At 36.2% G+C, this 16,149-nt stretch overlaps 1 protein-coding gene across 3 annotated transcripts in view; it reads right to left on the bottom strand.

The window, feature by feature from the left end:
• ZFR (zinc finger RNA binding protein) overlaps nucleotides 1-16,149 on the bottom strand; it is a 79,452-nt gene that overhangs the window by 43,502 nt on the left and 19,801 nt on the right. For 2 of the 3 annotated variants that reach the window (XM_037530412.2, XM_054688297.1), the window contains exons 3-6: nucleotides 12,463-12,745; nucleotides 10,437-10,581; nucleotides 8,103-8,321; nucleotides 3,683-3,930 (exon numbers count right to left, since the gene is read on the bottom strand). In XM_037530412.2, coding sequence (XP_037386309.1) covers nucleotides 3,683-3,930; nucleotides 8,103-8,321; nucleotides 10,437-10,581; nucleotides 12,463-12,745 — 895 coding nt within the window. Of the gene's footprint in view, nucleotides 1-3,682; nucleotides 3,931-8,102; nucleotides 8,322-10,436; nucleotides 10,582-12,462; nucleotides 12,746-14,361; nucleotides 14,405-16,149 lie in introns of those variants that run through there. The other variant, XM_037530410.1, reaches the window with a different exon arrangement.

Genomic DNA, 16,149 nt, shown 5'->3' with positions numbered 1-16,149 from the left:
CAGATGACTGAAGAAAGCAATCTGTTAAAATGAGAAGAGCTTAATAAGGATGGGTGGGTGATGGGGAGTAAAAGGGGACTCTGGACTATACTGTAGGATTATGAGTAATCTGGTAATGGGTATGGTGTGGTAATAAACATCTGAAAAAATGTGGAACTATACCTCTCATACAGTTTTGTAAACCAGTATCACACCTCAACAAAAACACAATATGAATAAATAATAAATAAATAAGGATAACTGGGGGGATTAGGTTTTTTTTTTTGGAGTGGTATCAAATTGGTCTTCCTTTGGGCCTCCCCGGTGGCGCAGCAGTTGAGTGCTGGGTTGGGAAGCTGCCCGCAGCCTCTGCAGCGCCGGTTTGATCCCCGGCTGCTCCCCGGCCACCAGAGGAGGGTCCCACATGGCGCGCAGACCTCTCCTGCCGCCTGCTGCTCCCCTCAGCAGTGTACTTCTGTCCTTCTGCCTGTTCTGCTCCCCGCTCTGGTGAATTCTCTCACCCTCCCACGCTTCTGACTGTACCCAGTGCTTGCATAAATAAATAAAAATCTTTAAAAAAAAAAAATTTTTTTTTTTAAAAATTGGTCTTCTTTCATATTTTAAAAATTATTTTAAAGACTGTTTAAGATATGATTAGCATAAAATCACATCATCAATCTTATACACAAATAAGGAAAGCTACTTTGTTTTTTTAAAGAAAGGGGAGATCTGAGACCTAGCCATTTGATTCTTCTCGCATTATCTGCAATGAGCTGAAGTGGTTCTACAATGCAGTTTGCGCCTCAATTATTTAGGACAAGTCCTTATTATAGAAGTGAGGAAACATAAGCTCAAGAAGTTAATGTCTCCAACTTGCTCAAGGCTGCACAGTAAATGGTCGAATCAGAACTGGTTCGTGAACCCTTTAAATCTGAACTGATTCACTTTCTTATGCACACACCTAGACTCAAACTCACCATCTCTTATTTTTATTTTAAAGGATTCTACTGTCCCTAAGACAATGTCTCCTCTCATATCCTCCATTTAGGAAGGAGTTAATAGTTGCACACATTTTTTCCTCTTCCCCTTACCCCCCCCATCATTCTTTTTACCCCCTTGTCCTTTCCCCTTCTCCCACCCTCATAACCTCAAATCCCTCATGGTATTTACAGATGTCGACTGGTCCATCTCACAATCTCAGTGGTATTTTTCCTTCAGGTTCACTAACCCCATAAGGCACTGCCTCGATTTGTTGATGTACCCTCAGCCTGTTTGTAACATCTACACTCTTCCATCAATGACTGGCCTCACATACACTTATTCTAAATGTAGCTGGTAACCTATCATCCTAGTGCCATGTTCAATTCTTTTACATGACTATCACATGATCAATAAATCTTAGTTCCACATTTGCCACCCATGACACCAACCCTCTAAAGAATCATTGAGGGCGGGGAAAGGAGGGATTGGGGCCAAAATAAGGGGGTGCAATTGTATGGGAAATATAAAAAAAAATAGTACCCTCAAAAAAAAAGAATCATCAGGGCCTCCCCGGTGGCTCAGCGGTTGAGCAGTGGGTTGCGAAGCTGCCCGCAGCCTCTGCAGCACTGGTTCAATCCCTGGCTGCTCCCCAGACACCAGAGGAGGGTCCCACATGGTGCACAGACCTCTCCTGCCGCCCGCTGCTCCCCTCAGAAGTGTACTTCGGTCCGTCTGCCTGCTCTGCTCCCCGCTCTGGCTCTGGTGAATTCTCTCACCCTCCCGCGCTTCTGACTGTACCCAGTGTTTGTATGAATGAATAAATAAATAAATCTTAAAAAAAAAATCATCATATTGAGTAGTATACACCCCTCAAGTATTAACAGTCTGTTCCCCTTCTGTTTAATCTGGGGTTGTTACAAACATTACCCAATTTGTCCTCTTCTTAACAAGCCATGTATCACAATGAAACCATTTCCTATTCTAAACAGGGAGAAAGATTTTATGTAACTAGTCACATATATTATGATGGTCTCAATAGTAACTCAGGGAAAGCTGGTAATTGAAAAATTTAGCATAAAAAAGCTAGAACTAATCTAGCAAATGAAAAAGAAATGTACACAAGTAGGGCAGGATATAACTGGAAGAAAGTACTAGAAAGTTTTAAAAAACTATCCTCAGATGGTTTCACTTACAAGATGTGGAATATACAGAAACCAAACAAAGGGTTGGGAAAAAGACAAAACTTGCAAGCTGACCATAGACTTGAGGTATACAGGGGTCAAAAGGGGGTCCTAAAACGAGGATATGAGAGGGGAACTGAGAAGAGGGGTCAAAACAGGGGAGGCAAGAGCACAAGGGAGGGCCTCCCCAGTGGCGCAGCGGTTGAGCGCTGGGTTGCGAAGCTGCCTGGAGCCTCTGCAGCGCTGGTTCGATCCCCAGGTTGCTCCCCGGCCACCAGAGGAGGGTCCCACAGGGCGTGCAGACCTCTCCTGCCGCCCACTGCTCCCTTCCTCAGTGTACTTTGGTCCTTCTGCCCGTTCTGCTGCCTGCTCCCAGTGCTTGTATAAATAAATAAATCTTTAAAAAAAAAACTTTAAAAAAAAAAAAAAAAAAAAAAGAGCACAAGGGAGTGTGGTGAGAATCATGGACGCTGTGGTAGTGGAAGAACTACAGGGACTTCACCTGAGGGGAGAAAATCAAATATTGTCCAAAAGTAACAATGATGTAAGAAAATAACTGAAAAACCAATTTTATCTTTTCAAATAATAAGCCATTTATCTGCCAAACTTAAATTTTTATATAAAAACTAGACACTCTCCAAGAATGTATTAACAAAGTTGGTGAGTTGAACGTATGTAAAATTTTGTAAACAGATTCTATGCCTAAATCACCTATTTCAAGGTATTCCAGCAGGGATAAAAACAAAACTTTAAAAAGGGGGTGGAAGGATAGGTTTTGCATGCTTCTTTAGTTGTTATTTTTGAAAAAGACACTTGCCTACAGCTTTCTTAGTCTCAAAGTCCCTATTTCTTCATGGAGATTACAGAAATAATTAACATTCTGTAAATTATACAAAAGTTGGACTCATCAGAAATATAATCTAAAAATTATCAAAAGAACTTATTTTAAGGATTTTTATCATTCCAGAAAGAAAATTTCCTTCTCTTTACATGAGCTAAAAAGCAGTTCATCTGAAAAATTCCCCTGATCTTTAACAAAAGTTTATAAAAATGAATGATCTCCATAGTTATCATTTTTTTGGATGTAAAATTTTATTTATTCATGCTTAATTAATATATTCAAAATGGACCGCTAAAAAGAGCTAAGGAAATCTTAAGTTGAATTTTGTATAAAAGCCCTACAAAGCAAGTTATGGTATTAAAAAGAAATAAATTTAATCTTACTTTCAAATTCCAATTTGAATTTTGAACTTTTAAAATTCATTTTAAAGGGCAAGGTATTCCTACTGGGAAAAAATCCTCAATTTGCCAAATTTTCATTTATATTCATAATCACTTGCACAGCTTTTATCTTAATGAAATTGTCATGTCACAAAACAAATACCTTTTAAAAGACCAGTTAGCAAAAAGGCATTAGCTAAAAGCAACTAGGAGAGAAAATGTAAAACCTTCTTTATAGACATAAGAGTTAGGTTATCAATTATAGACTTAATTATCAAGAGTAACCACTGAAGACTCATGGTAAAACATACAACAAGTACCTGTGGTCCAGCACAGCTGATCTTACAAACATCACAATAGTGAATCTGGGGTGGCTTGGGAGGCTGTTTTGGTTTCAGTTGTTTATTTTGGAATGGTGCTTTTTTAGTAAAGGTGGTCCCTGTCCAGGCAGCTGTTGCGGCGGCGGCGGCAGCTGCTGCAGCAGCCTGCTTCTGTTGCTGCTGCTGCTGTTGGTAGTAGGAAGATGCAGCTGAATATACTGCTGCTTCATAACCTGAATAAGATGTACCTTACAGATAGAATCAAACAAAGATTATGTTATATAATTACAAAGAGCTAAGTTAAATAGTATTAATTAAATTCTATAGTAAACGTAGGTTTACATGTACATATTTACAAATAGTATGCATCTCAAAAAATCTAGGTTAAAAGTCTTACTTACCTTCCTTTTATATAAGTCAGTCAAGTTTACTCACACATGCCAGATGTTACAGAGGTATAAATAATGTTTAAGAATTGATCCTTGCCTTCAAAAACTTGTAGTTATTTCAGCTGGGAGGATGTAATAGTGTTTGATAAACTCAGATGGTTATAGGACCTATTAAGCATTTCCCTAAACAGAACTCCTCTGAAATACAATTTGGGAAGTACTGAATTTGAGGGAAAAATGAACTAGGATACTAGACAGGAAAAAAAGAAATTTGTGAATTTGTAAGAATTGTAAGATCTGACACGCTTGAAAACTACAAGAATAAAAGATATGAAAGAGGAAAACACACAAAGAATTCCAAGACTTTGAATTCCAATGATCCTAACTGAAGGGCTGCATAACAGATAAAAGCAAGGAGTTGATAGAAGTCTGTTTGGAGAGGCAAGGTGAATAAAGCTTAGTAGAAATTCATGATTTGCAATTGGAATTCAAATGAAAATATAGGTCAAAAAATAAAAGATTTTGGAATTAAGGATCAAATACATTGGTTTATATCTTTTAATCTGAAAGAGGACTGATTTCTGGTAAAACATACTCAGTTCTATTGTTGAAAGTCTATAATGAATGAGTACATTTAAGCTAGTATTGACATAATATATACACAAGATATTTATGTTCAGTGATTTACAGATCCAAAAATTTGGAAGTTTTAAATTTTACAAAATACTTTATTTTATTATAAGCGTACCTCAAAACTAGAAAAATTTGCCCCTTCTAAACTAAGATCTCAAGAAATTTGGTAGAGTCCCTATTTATCACATTCTAGTAAGACTTCTTTTTTCCACTGAAGTAGAAATGGGTGAACGAAGAACCATGTAAACTTCAGGAGATTCCTAGTTGTCAGGATGGTAGAGAAGAACTACTTAAAACTTAATTTTCTCTCTCAAATGTAGACTGCTATAAAGAAAAGTAAGGACTTTAATATATAGATATGCATTTATCTATGCATAAAGGAAGAAAACATGTATTGGAAAGGTGAGTTAAGATGCATGGAAAATCAGAACCATAGGAATCTGAAACTGGACACATCCAGAAGAGAAAGTACACTAGTCCATGAAAAGCCTTCCTTGACTTTTATATCAGGTTATTAAATTATATAAATGTGTATAAAGATACAAGGTGTGGTAAGAGAAGCATATAAAAGTGAAAGTAGGAAGAGGTGGGCAAACATATCAATAAACATACCAGATTTTAAAAATAACAATTGATAAAGTTGTTGAAAGAAAAACTCTACAGATGAATCAACAACTGTTCAGTCCTACCAATGTCCTACATTACTAAAAGGACATAATTAAACTCAGTCATCAAATGCTTTTCAAATTTACATGTAAACACATAAACATTTTAAATTTCATTGCTAAAATAACACCATAAAATTATCCAATTAAAAAATAGCAAGACTATTTTTAAATTTTACCTGGCTAGGACCATGACAATTATATGAAATCTTTATAACAGACAATTCCAAATGACTGATTGTATACAGAAACTATAAAAACATATCTTAAATATAACTTCATGAATTATATATCAAGAAAATAAAAAGTAGAGTAAGGGCAACAGCATTCTAAAATGCTGGATGACCAAGACCTGAGTTTTTCTGAACTGAGAATCCACAATATGGGAGTGTTCAAGACACAGTGAAATGTCAGAACAGATTTATAAGGCTAGCATTACTATCCTTACTTTATAGAAAACCGAAGCCACAAGATAAGTTCTTTTAAACACGGAGTTATTTTAATCACAAAATTCACCATCTAAACTTAATATTTACAAAATAATCTCATTCATTTTACATACAGCTCTAAAATTAATACAGCTAATTATGGCTTACTACTTAGCTAAAAAAATTAAAATGAACACACACACTAATAGGAGGGCTGAAGATTCTGGTACTCAGTTAAAGAATGCCTTTAAATCTCTGACTACTAGCAAACAAATTAAGGGCAAAAATTAAGTAAAAGTACAATTTCTGAACATTAAAACAGTTTCACTTAAAAAGCACTTTTATAAAAATGTGTATTTAAATACTTGAAATAAAAATTTTAAATACAGAATATCAAAAATAAAAACAAAGCAGCATTGTAGGAATAAATCCATCAGTTACCATTTAGTAAGTATAATACTTAGAATTCATTTTAATGAGATAAAAATAGCTGAGTATGCTGTAGCTAAGAGAAAACTGCAAATATAAAAACTCAGATAATACTCTTTCTGGATAGCAATTTCAAACTGTACTTTCACATATTCTTTAATAAGTACATACTCTTTAATATAACAGTTCCAAATCTAGCTACTTATCTTAGGGAAACAATGGACAAAAACAAACACAAATATACCAAACACATATAAGCCATAAAAGACATTTATGGACAACGGGAGAAATTTATTAGATATCCTTTACATACAAGGATTATTTTAGTCACTATTTCTTATTTTCTCCTAATATGAAAGATGTTCCAAATAGAAACTTTAAAACAGTACGTTGTATAATGAAATACTATGTAGCCCTTTTAAAACAATGATTCTCTAAGTGTCAATCTTGCTTTAAATACCACTGTTATGTAAGAAAACATGGCTCCTCCATGAAATGGTAAGGTATGGGGAGGTAGAAAAGTTTATCTAGGCAATGTTGAACGACATCCAGGAATAATAATGTCTCCTAATTTCAATTCATTTCTACCAGTTAACTTACAAATCTCCCAATGTTCCCTTTCTTAAGATCTCTTTTTGGGCACACTTTCTGCCAAGATAACAAGACACGATAGTAGAGCTTACAATACAAGGCTTTCCACATTTCCAACACATTTCATCTTCTAATAACTATTAAGCTTACATTTCAGACTCAACAAACTATTGTTCCCAAATGCTCTACATCTGCCAAATTCATCATTATAGTTCTAGCACACAACATGGCATCAGGTAAGATCAAAAAGTCTCAGAGGAATAAAAAAGGTTTAAAAAAAAATTCAGTAGCTATGTTTCTAACATCCATGCTACAACCAAATATCACTAAGTAAGAACTGAAATTGTCAATGTCACACCTTAAGTCCTCCATGGAACAAGATAAAGGTATTAGGAATAAATAAAAGCAAAACAATACACCATACAGGACAGTATCAACACAGTACAATACAGTAAAAGACTAACTGTCTACAAAAAAGTAATGTGTGATTTTAATCACCCACAATACAGCAAAGAACCTCAGTTGGAAATTATTAAGAATGGTGGACTAATAAGGTTTTGGTGATTCTACTACTCCAGGGAAACTGTGATTATTTATTTAGGACTACAAATCTACTCCATCACTTCTAGGCCTTTTGGCTAAGATCAAGTGTAGTACAAATCTACTCCATTCTGCCAGGAGATTTGTGTTACACAACCATTATCTTCTGGATGTTTACAAAGGCTACCCAATTATTTTTAAGATTTCTTATCCTTGATATTAAATACTAAAGAATAGCTCTTTAGGGCCTCCCCTGGTGGTGCAGCAGTTGAGCGCTAGTTCGTTCCCTGGCCGCCAGCGAGGGTCCCACAAAAAAACAAAACAAAACAAAAAAAGAATAGCTCCTTAATAGCTGAAATGAGTTATTTTCCAATGAGAGATAAACTAATTTATTCCCTGCATTTTAACCTTGAGTTTTCAACTTCATTTGGAAAAGCTGGAAAGGAAAAGACTCTGTATAATACTAGGTGTTACTGTCTCTAATTGCAATGGTATGTCCAAGACTCATAAGAAGCTTTCAATCTCAAAAGTATTCTATAGTCTGTTAAAATCTCCAGGCTAAAAAACAAAACAAAACACTGTAACTTAAGAGTATGGTCCATTAGTTCTATTACGCACATGTTTGTATTAATGTCTATCAATTAAATTCTTGCTATTGTACTGAGATCATTCCACAGAAAAATCAACAGAGTTCCAGCATATCTCTTTCTAATTTACTCATCTAAACACAATTTATCACTCTTACCAGAATAAGTAACTGCTGTGGTACTATATGTAGCACTCTGCGTATAGGATGGCACCACAGTAGCTGCAGCTGCTACTGGCTGTACGGTGGAGGATACAGGATAAATGGAGAAAGTAGTAGTAGCTGGACTTGGTGTGGCTGGTTTTATGGCTGTAACTTGTCGAGTTTGCTGGGCTTGTGTATACTGAGTTGCACCTTGGCTATAACCTGCTTTGGGAGCTAAATTGGAAAGAGACATCAGAAAATTAGAAGGGTGAACCACTACAATTACTATACAAATATCCTTAAAAGCCAGAAAAAACTGGTATAGACATTATGAACTATACAGTTTATGAACTATACATTTATACATAAACTATACATTTATGAACTATACATCTTATTACCAATTGAACAAAATATAACATCTATATAATTTACTATCATTTTACAGATTTTACATATTTCCAAAATGACCTTTTAGCAAATTTTACAACTGAAATACCAGTATTATTAAAATAAGTATAAACAAACAAAACATTTTCCAAAAAGTATGTGTTTAGGATAGGTCAACCTATTTTAGTGTTGTGCTTACCACTGGGAACAGAATAGAGAGAACCTCAAATTATGTATTTCAATTCACAGTAGAAATGTTTATGTCTAAGTACATAAAACTTGCTCATATTCTAGTCATCACATTTTACCGATTTACCAGTGAATTTCAATCTAACTCACAAGGTTCTACTGACTTAATTTTTCAAAAGTTTGAGCACAGTTCTTAAACAGCTACCATTAACATCTCTGCTAAACTTTTTGCTGCCTTTGATTATATTTAAAACAAATGTACACTATAACAATCTTATTAACCTTATCTATCACTAAATTAATAATTAATAACTTATTAATGATCACTAAAGGATACAAAGGTAATTTCTGAGAAAGGACCAAATATTAGAAGACAAAATTTTGTTCTCAGTTAAGTTATGGTACCTTGAATAAACAGCACATCAGAGTTTTCAAAAACATACATACAGATACAAAAAATTTGAACCACAGAGATGAGAATAACATTTACAAAAGGAAACTGATGTGAAAGAGCTAAATGACTTACAAAGGTCACATAGTCAATGTCAGAACTTTGACTAAATTAGTCTCTCTGATTTTTTGCTAAGTCAGTACTCTTAAGCACAATCTAATCCTGCTTGATAATTAACCAGGAAGTGCACTGTAAATCACTATACCTACATAACCCACATATCATTAGAAGAATGGTTGTAAGTGTGGATCATTTTAATTTAAAGCATTTTAAAACATTTTCAAAGGGACTCATAAAATCTTAGAATGAAAGGTATTCTAAAGAGACCTGGGCAAACTACCTCATTTACAAGTAAGAGAACAGAGCTGAAAAGAGACTGGTCCTTTAAAAATAATAAAGGAGTTTTCCTACTTTTCAGAACTCAAAAAGCTATTTTTATTTTCAATTAAATTTCTACAAAAAAATCCATCTTTTAAAAACTATGTAAGGGCCTCCCCGGTGGCACAGTGGTTGAGCGCTGGGTTGCGAAGCTGCCCGCAGCCTCAGCAGCGCTGGTTCGATCCCCGGCTGCTCCCCGGCCACAGGAGGAGGGTCCCGCATGGCGCGCAGACCTCTCCTGCGGACCGCTGCTTCCCTTAGCAGTGTACTTCGGTCCCTCTGCCTGCTCTGCTCCCCGCTCTGACTCTGGTGAATTCTCTCACCCTCCCGCGCTTCTGACTGTACCCAGTGCTTGTATAAATAAAATAAATAAATCTTTAAAAAAAAAAAAAGAAAGAAAAAGATTTAAAAAAAATAAATAAAAATTAAAAAAAAAAAAAAAAAACTACGTAAGCTTCTTGAACACAAAACGGTTCCTATATTTAAACCAGCATATATACTGTCCTATCAGTGGCTGGTAACAAAATCAACTGTCACTACAAATCAGAGAAAGACGAATTAAAAATATGGGCCCATATGGCTCTCCGCTTGTTAAAAAGGCAGTCAGCAGTCTGTCCCAGGCATTTCCGGCAAAGACAAGGTATCCAGAAGTTATCACCAGAACTTCTTTTGTACACCTTGTTTTAGCAGGAAGAAAACTGTAAGGTGATGACCAGAAATGAAATAAATTTCCAGAAGGGAAGGGTATGATTATTGTTTTCACAGCCTTCTCGGTCTTTGGAATTCAAAGGCATGCTGACAAAGGAAGAGAGGAAGAACCTGCCTCTCAAGGTGACCTATTAACAACAAGTTTAGAAGGAATCAAAAGCAATTTTCATTAAAAACACTGTGAATCATATTTCAATAACTTACAATGAAATCATGTATATAAATAAACCTACCTGTCTGATAGTAGGTTTCAGCAACAGAAGGCTGAGGCTGGGCAGCGGCAGCTACAGCAGCAGCAGTAGCTGTTGGCTGTTGATAGTACTGCTTACTATCATAAGCTACTGCGGGAGCTGTGGATCGCACATATGAGTACGAATCCTAAAGAAAGGAAATTAAAAAAATCTTGTGAGTTAAGTGGCAGGAGGAAAGAAAAAAAACCTCATCTTGGGGGCCTCCCTGGTGGCCCAAGGGGTTAAACTGCAGCAAGTTATTGTCAGCTACTGCAACGTGAGTTTGATCTCCTACCAGGGAGCTAACCTACATGGCTATCTATCTCCTATCTCACCTGCTGCTCCCCTCAGCAGTGAATTTCAGTAGATCTGCCTGTTTTGCTCCCCACTCGGTCTCTGGTGAGTCCCCTTGACCCCTGCACCTCTGGCCTACACTCCAGTTCTTGTATGCATAAATAAAAATTAAGTCTTTAAAAAAAACAAACAAAACCTCATCTTATTATATAAAGTGAAATAAAGGAAAATAAGAAACTGAGTAGGTACCCAGACTTAAAAGTAAGAGTTCAGTACAAAAAGGGATTCATTTTGGACTTCAAGATCAGAATCCGATTTTAAGATTATAATCAGAAAAATTGCTGGTAACATTTAAAAATAAGTATGAATTAAAAATTAATGTTATTTTAAAAATCATGGCAGTTTTGCTTTTAATTACGAATCCCATAGTAAAGAACACCTTTGTTTTCTACCTCTGTGATTACTCCAGTTTTCATTTCATAATGATAGGAATTTCTATAAAGAAGAAACACTGTATGTCATACAGAGCATTGAAAATCAAGGTGAGGTGGGTGAATTTTAGCACTGTATAAAAACAAAGAGAGATGGGGGGTATGTAGGTGGAAAGGCTGAAGAACGAGGCAGGGGCCAAAAAAAAGAGAGACCTCACACTCTATTAAAAACAATGGAATTGGGCCTTCCTGGTGGCACAAGGGGTTAAGTCTCAGCACTATGAAGCTATTGGCAGCCACCGCAGCACAAGTTCAATCCCCAGCCAGGAGCTGACCCACATGGCACAGTAAACCTCTCCTGTTTCACCCACTGCTCCCCTCAGCAGTGTAATTCAGTCAGTCCACTCTGGCGAATCCTCTCACCACACCTGTACCTCTGGCCTACACCCCAGCTCTTGTATGCATAAATAAATCAATCTTTAAAAACAATGGAATTTATTATATTCTGTGTTTAGTCTTAACAAAACAATCACATAAGTCAAAAGGAATTCCAAGTTTAATAACTTGCCAAATACTAATAGCAGTTACGAACACAGTTGGTTCATGTCGATTTAACAAAATTCCTAGAAAATAGAAAAACTAGGCAAAGTCTAGAGGAACAAAAACCTAAAATTCAGATCCCCAAAACAAACAAAAAATGGGTTAATGGAATTCAGTCCAAGTATGATTCACTAAACAAATATTAATTTAGTACCATATATAATATCCTTGTGCAACTAGATGAGTAAGACCACAATTTCTGTTACATACTAACACCACCAGGACAAAAGGCTACAGAATTTCTATTCTTGATAAATTTCAAGACACTATAATGTTTGTCCTCTATAGTTAGGGTCATGATTTTCAAGGTAGGAGACATAACTGTGTTTCAGGTGGGTAAATAATGCCACAGTATGAACAATGCACATTTCTCCCCTTTTTTTCTTAATTTTCCTCTAAAATATGGGGTAAAATTAAAATATGTAACCAATAATCAATATAAATTTCTAAAATTAAAGCCAACATATAAAATGGAGAAAGGATTGGTGGGGGTATTAGTATAAAACTGCAAGGAAAATGAGCATTAGAACTATGCTCCTAAATTACCTAGGAATGAATACACATTTACTTTTGGAAGGTTTGTTTTAGAAGAAGTGTTGTTTTGGAAGACCTAAGTTTGAGAAGCACTAGTTTGGACATTTTATCATATACTAAAGCAACTAAAACCTGTATGCTAAGGATACTGAAGTCAGCAGTATTCTTACCTGGTAGTTTTGTGTAGTAGCTGGCGGCGGCGGTGGTGGTGCTTCTTGCTGCCTCTGGGTATAACCATAGTCAGTTGCTGTATGTGCGGTGGGGTAGCCTCCATAAGCAGCAGCTGTTGCAGCAGCTGCAACAGCTACTGGAGCAGGCCTGGCAACTGCAACTGTGGCGGCTGCTGGTGCATAAGCAGCAGTAACTGTGTGAGCAGCTACTGGAGCCTGATGGACTGTGTAGCTAGCAACTGTGGTTGGATGAGAATAGGCTACACCCGAAGCTGGCTGCTGGCTATATTGAGGAGTAGAGAATAAACATAATACAATTTAATTTTAAAAGCTAGGAGTTAACCAGCTTAATAAAGAGCACATTTTTAAGCAATTTAATCATGAATTACATAAGACCAAGTATTTAAATTTAATAAACATCCTGATCAATTCCACATTTGTTATTGTTTAATTTCCATTTCTTAATTTCAATATATTAGATAGTCACACATATTATGCTTCAGATCACAGATCGTATCACAAGGCAGGGATGACAAAATGAGATAAGAAGCAGTATTAGGAAGAAAAACAGATCAAACTAGAAATCTTAAAAAGTAATTGCTTATGTAAAGTTTTATCCTATAGTTATAGAAAACCTCTACAAAAAAAATGAAGAATATTACATTCTAACCACAATATAAGGTAAAACTAATACTCAGCTGACTTAAAGAATACTTCTGATATGCTAGGGTAGTAGTTCTCAAATGGAGGAGATTCTATTGCCCAGGGGACATCTGATCATGAATGGAAATATTTTTGATGGTCAAACTGCAGAGGAGGTAGTGGTAATGTGTGCTACTGGCATCTAATAAGTAGAGGCTAGTAATGGTGTTACAGATCCTACAATGCCCAGGATAGCTACCCACAACAACAAATTATTGAAAGAATGTTAACAGTGCTAAGATTGAGAAATTCTGCTCTAGGGTACAAAACATACAATAGAATATCTATATATTACTTTTAGAGAAACTTTCCAGGTTATAGGCAGCATTCATTATAAACTTTTTTCTTAAAAATGTAATATGTTACAGAAGGAGACTTAAGTCAAATGCTTTGCAATCATAGCCATTTAAACCTCAAAGAGGTAAAAATGTTTTCCAAAACCATGTATCAAATGAATTTGCAGCTGAAGTTCTCAGAGTAATGTTCATTTTAATTTTTAAAATGAGAGGATCTGTCACATAAAACCAAAGGCCTAGAGATGTTAGCATCTGAAAAGTGTATTTGTTGTTCTAGCTTCTCTGAGTAATACACTCACAATTCCATTTGCTATCCTACATCAAGGCAGAAATGCCTTCTAAAAAAAGGAGCGTCCCAAGAGTTATTTAACTGACAGGTTTTAATTGACCATAAGTTTTAATATGAACCAACAGTTAAGAATAGCTGAAGGAGAGGGGAAAAAACCTGACATATGTTGAAAGCTGTACTAATAAACTAGAATGCATGACTCAGATTACAGGGCATTCTTCAGTGGTGCACAATACCACAGAAATACCACACAGAATTAAAATTTGGGGCCATCCTATCTTAGCTACAGTAAGCCCTTGTTTTAACATATTTGATACGTTCTTGGAAACTGACTTTAAGCAAAATGATGTATAAGGAAGCCAGGTTCTTGAATAATGTTGCTGTGTTCAATGCTGGTCAGGTTTTTTTCCTCAACAATATAATAAAATGATGCTAAAAACATTATTCAAGGATCTGCTACATTATAGAAAACACAAATGATTAGGTGTGCCCAAGGGAATCAATGGAGCTTCTAAGTATGGGTATTTCATGTAAAAGTAGAGGACCTGGGGCAAAATCTAGAGAAGTGACTGGGGAAGATATGATAGCTGCCTTCTAATAGAAGAGACTTACTCCATGCTGCTCCAGAGAACAGAACTAGAACCAATGGATGGAAGGGTGGCAGATTTCAGCCCAATATGAAAAAGAAAAAAAAACAAAAACTTAGAACAGAGTCCAAAGAAACTCTTATAATTCCTATTTGGACGAGGGTTTCCATATTTTGAAATTAAAATCAGCTAAATTTTCTACATATATGCCAATTACAACATAAGAAAAGGAGAATTTAAATTGCAATGGTGGAAGACTGGTTTAGGATTGACATTTTCTATGGATAATTCCACATCCCTAAGAAAAAATACTACTACTAATAACATCATTCTTGAAAGTTCCTAGAAATGAGAAAAAGAGTTATATTTAAAATATACCAGTTCTGTGTACTTTTATTTAACATTTACTAACACAGTAAGATTTTACACATTCAATACTACACTGCATAGAAGGGGTTTTGCTTAAATAAAAGTTCAGACAGTCTTGGATTCCTATGCAGTTGCCACTGCTCTTCATTAAATAGCTGTTCACATATTTTTGTTCTAAAACTTATATTGGAAAAAAGGTCGGAACAGAATAGGAATGCCAAGTAACTAGGGAGGTAATTTGATTTGCACTGCCTCTGAACTTAATCTTAAAAGGTCATGTGATGCAGGAAGGGGTGACCATATGCTCTGGTTTATGCCCACTGTCCCAGCACTCTTTCACTTTCCTATGTGTCACAGTTTAAGCAGTAAATTATAACAACCCTTCACAGAAACCATGTAAAAAAGATGCCAATGCATTTTGAAGTTATAGCCCTAGAGATGCCTAACTTACCTCTGTTCTGTATGGCCAGCTACCCAATCTAGACTGGAAGAATATTCACTACCAATTGCTAGAACCATACTCAGGTAGCTTAAGAAGACTGATGATCCAATTCCAACTCCTAGTGGGTAAAGGACTAGCGCAGCGGACTGCTCTTCAGAACGAAGATTCTCTAGTTATCTTAAACCCAGCTGGGAAATTCATATTCAATTTTAAATATCCTCTAAAAAAAACTGCATTTTACATAACATATTTAACCAGACAGCAGGAGTTCGATCCCTGGCCAGGGAGCTAACCCACACGGTGCAGCAGACCTCTCCTGTCTTGCCCGCTGCTCTCCTTAGCAGTGTATTTCAGTAGATTCACCTGTTCTGCTCCCCACTCCGTCTCTGGTGAATCCTCTCATACACACCCACACCCCCGCAGCTTTGGCCTACACCTCAGCTCTTGTAGGCATAAATAACATAAATCTTTAAAAAAAATCAAAATAAGTCAAAATAGTTAATATCAAGGTTTTTGAGTCACTGTACTTAAATTATTAAATAAAATGGGACATAAAATACAAAATAATTAGTGAAAGAGGAGAAGATTCTCACTAAACATTCAGTGTAACAGAAGTTTCTATTTAATGTCCTTTGTTAATAAATTAAATCTAGGGGCCTCCCCGGTGGCACAGCGGGTTGAGCGCAGCGCAGAACTGTGAAGCTGTCCGCAGCCTCTGCAGCGTGGGTTCGATCCCCACGCCAGGGAGGGAGCCAGGGAGAGACCCACATGGCACGGCAGACCTCTCCTGTCTCGCCCACTGCTCCCCTCAGCAGTGCTTTCGGTCTGCCTGCCTGTTCTGTTCCCCGCTCTGTCTCTGGTAAATCCTCTCACCCACCCACGCCTCTGGCCTGTACCCCAGCTATTGTATAAATAAAAAATAAATCGTTTTAAAAAAATTAAATCTAATCAGCTTCAGTAAGTTTTTTTTTAATAATTTTTTTAAAAGATTTATTTATTTAT

This window comes from Talpa occidentalis, unplaced genomic scaffold (assembly GCF_014898055.3).
Source record: "Talpa occidentalis isolate TD23 unplaced genomic scaffold, MPIMG_talOcc4v2.1 talOcc4.6, whole genome shotgun sequence".
NCBI classification, from domain to species: Eukaryota; Metazoa; Chordata; class Mammalia; order Eulipotyphla; family Talpidae; genus Talpa; species Talpa occidentalis.
This window is presented reverse-complemented; position numbering and strand designations above follow the sequence as displayed.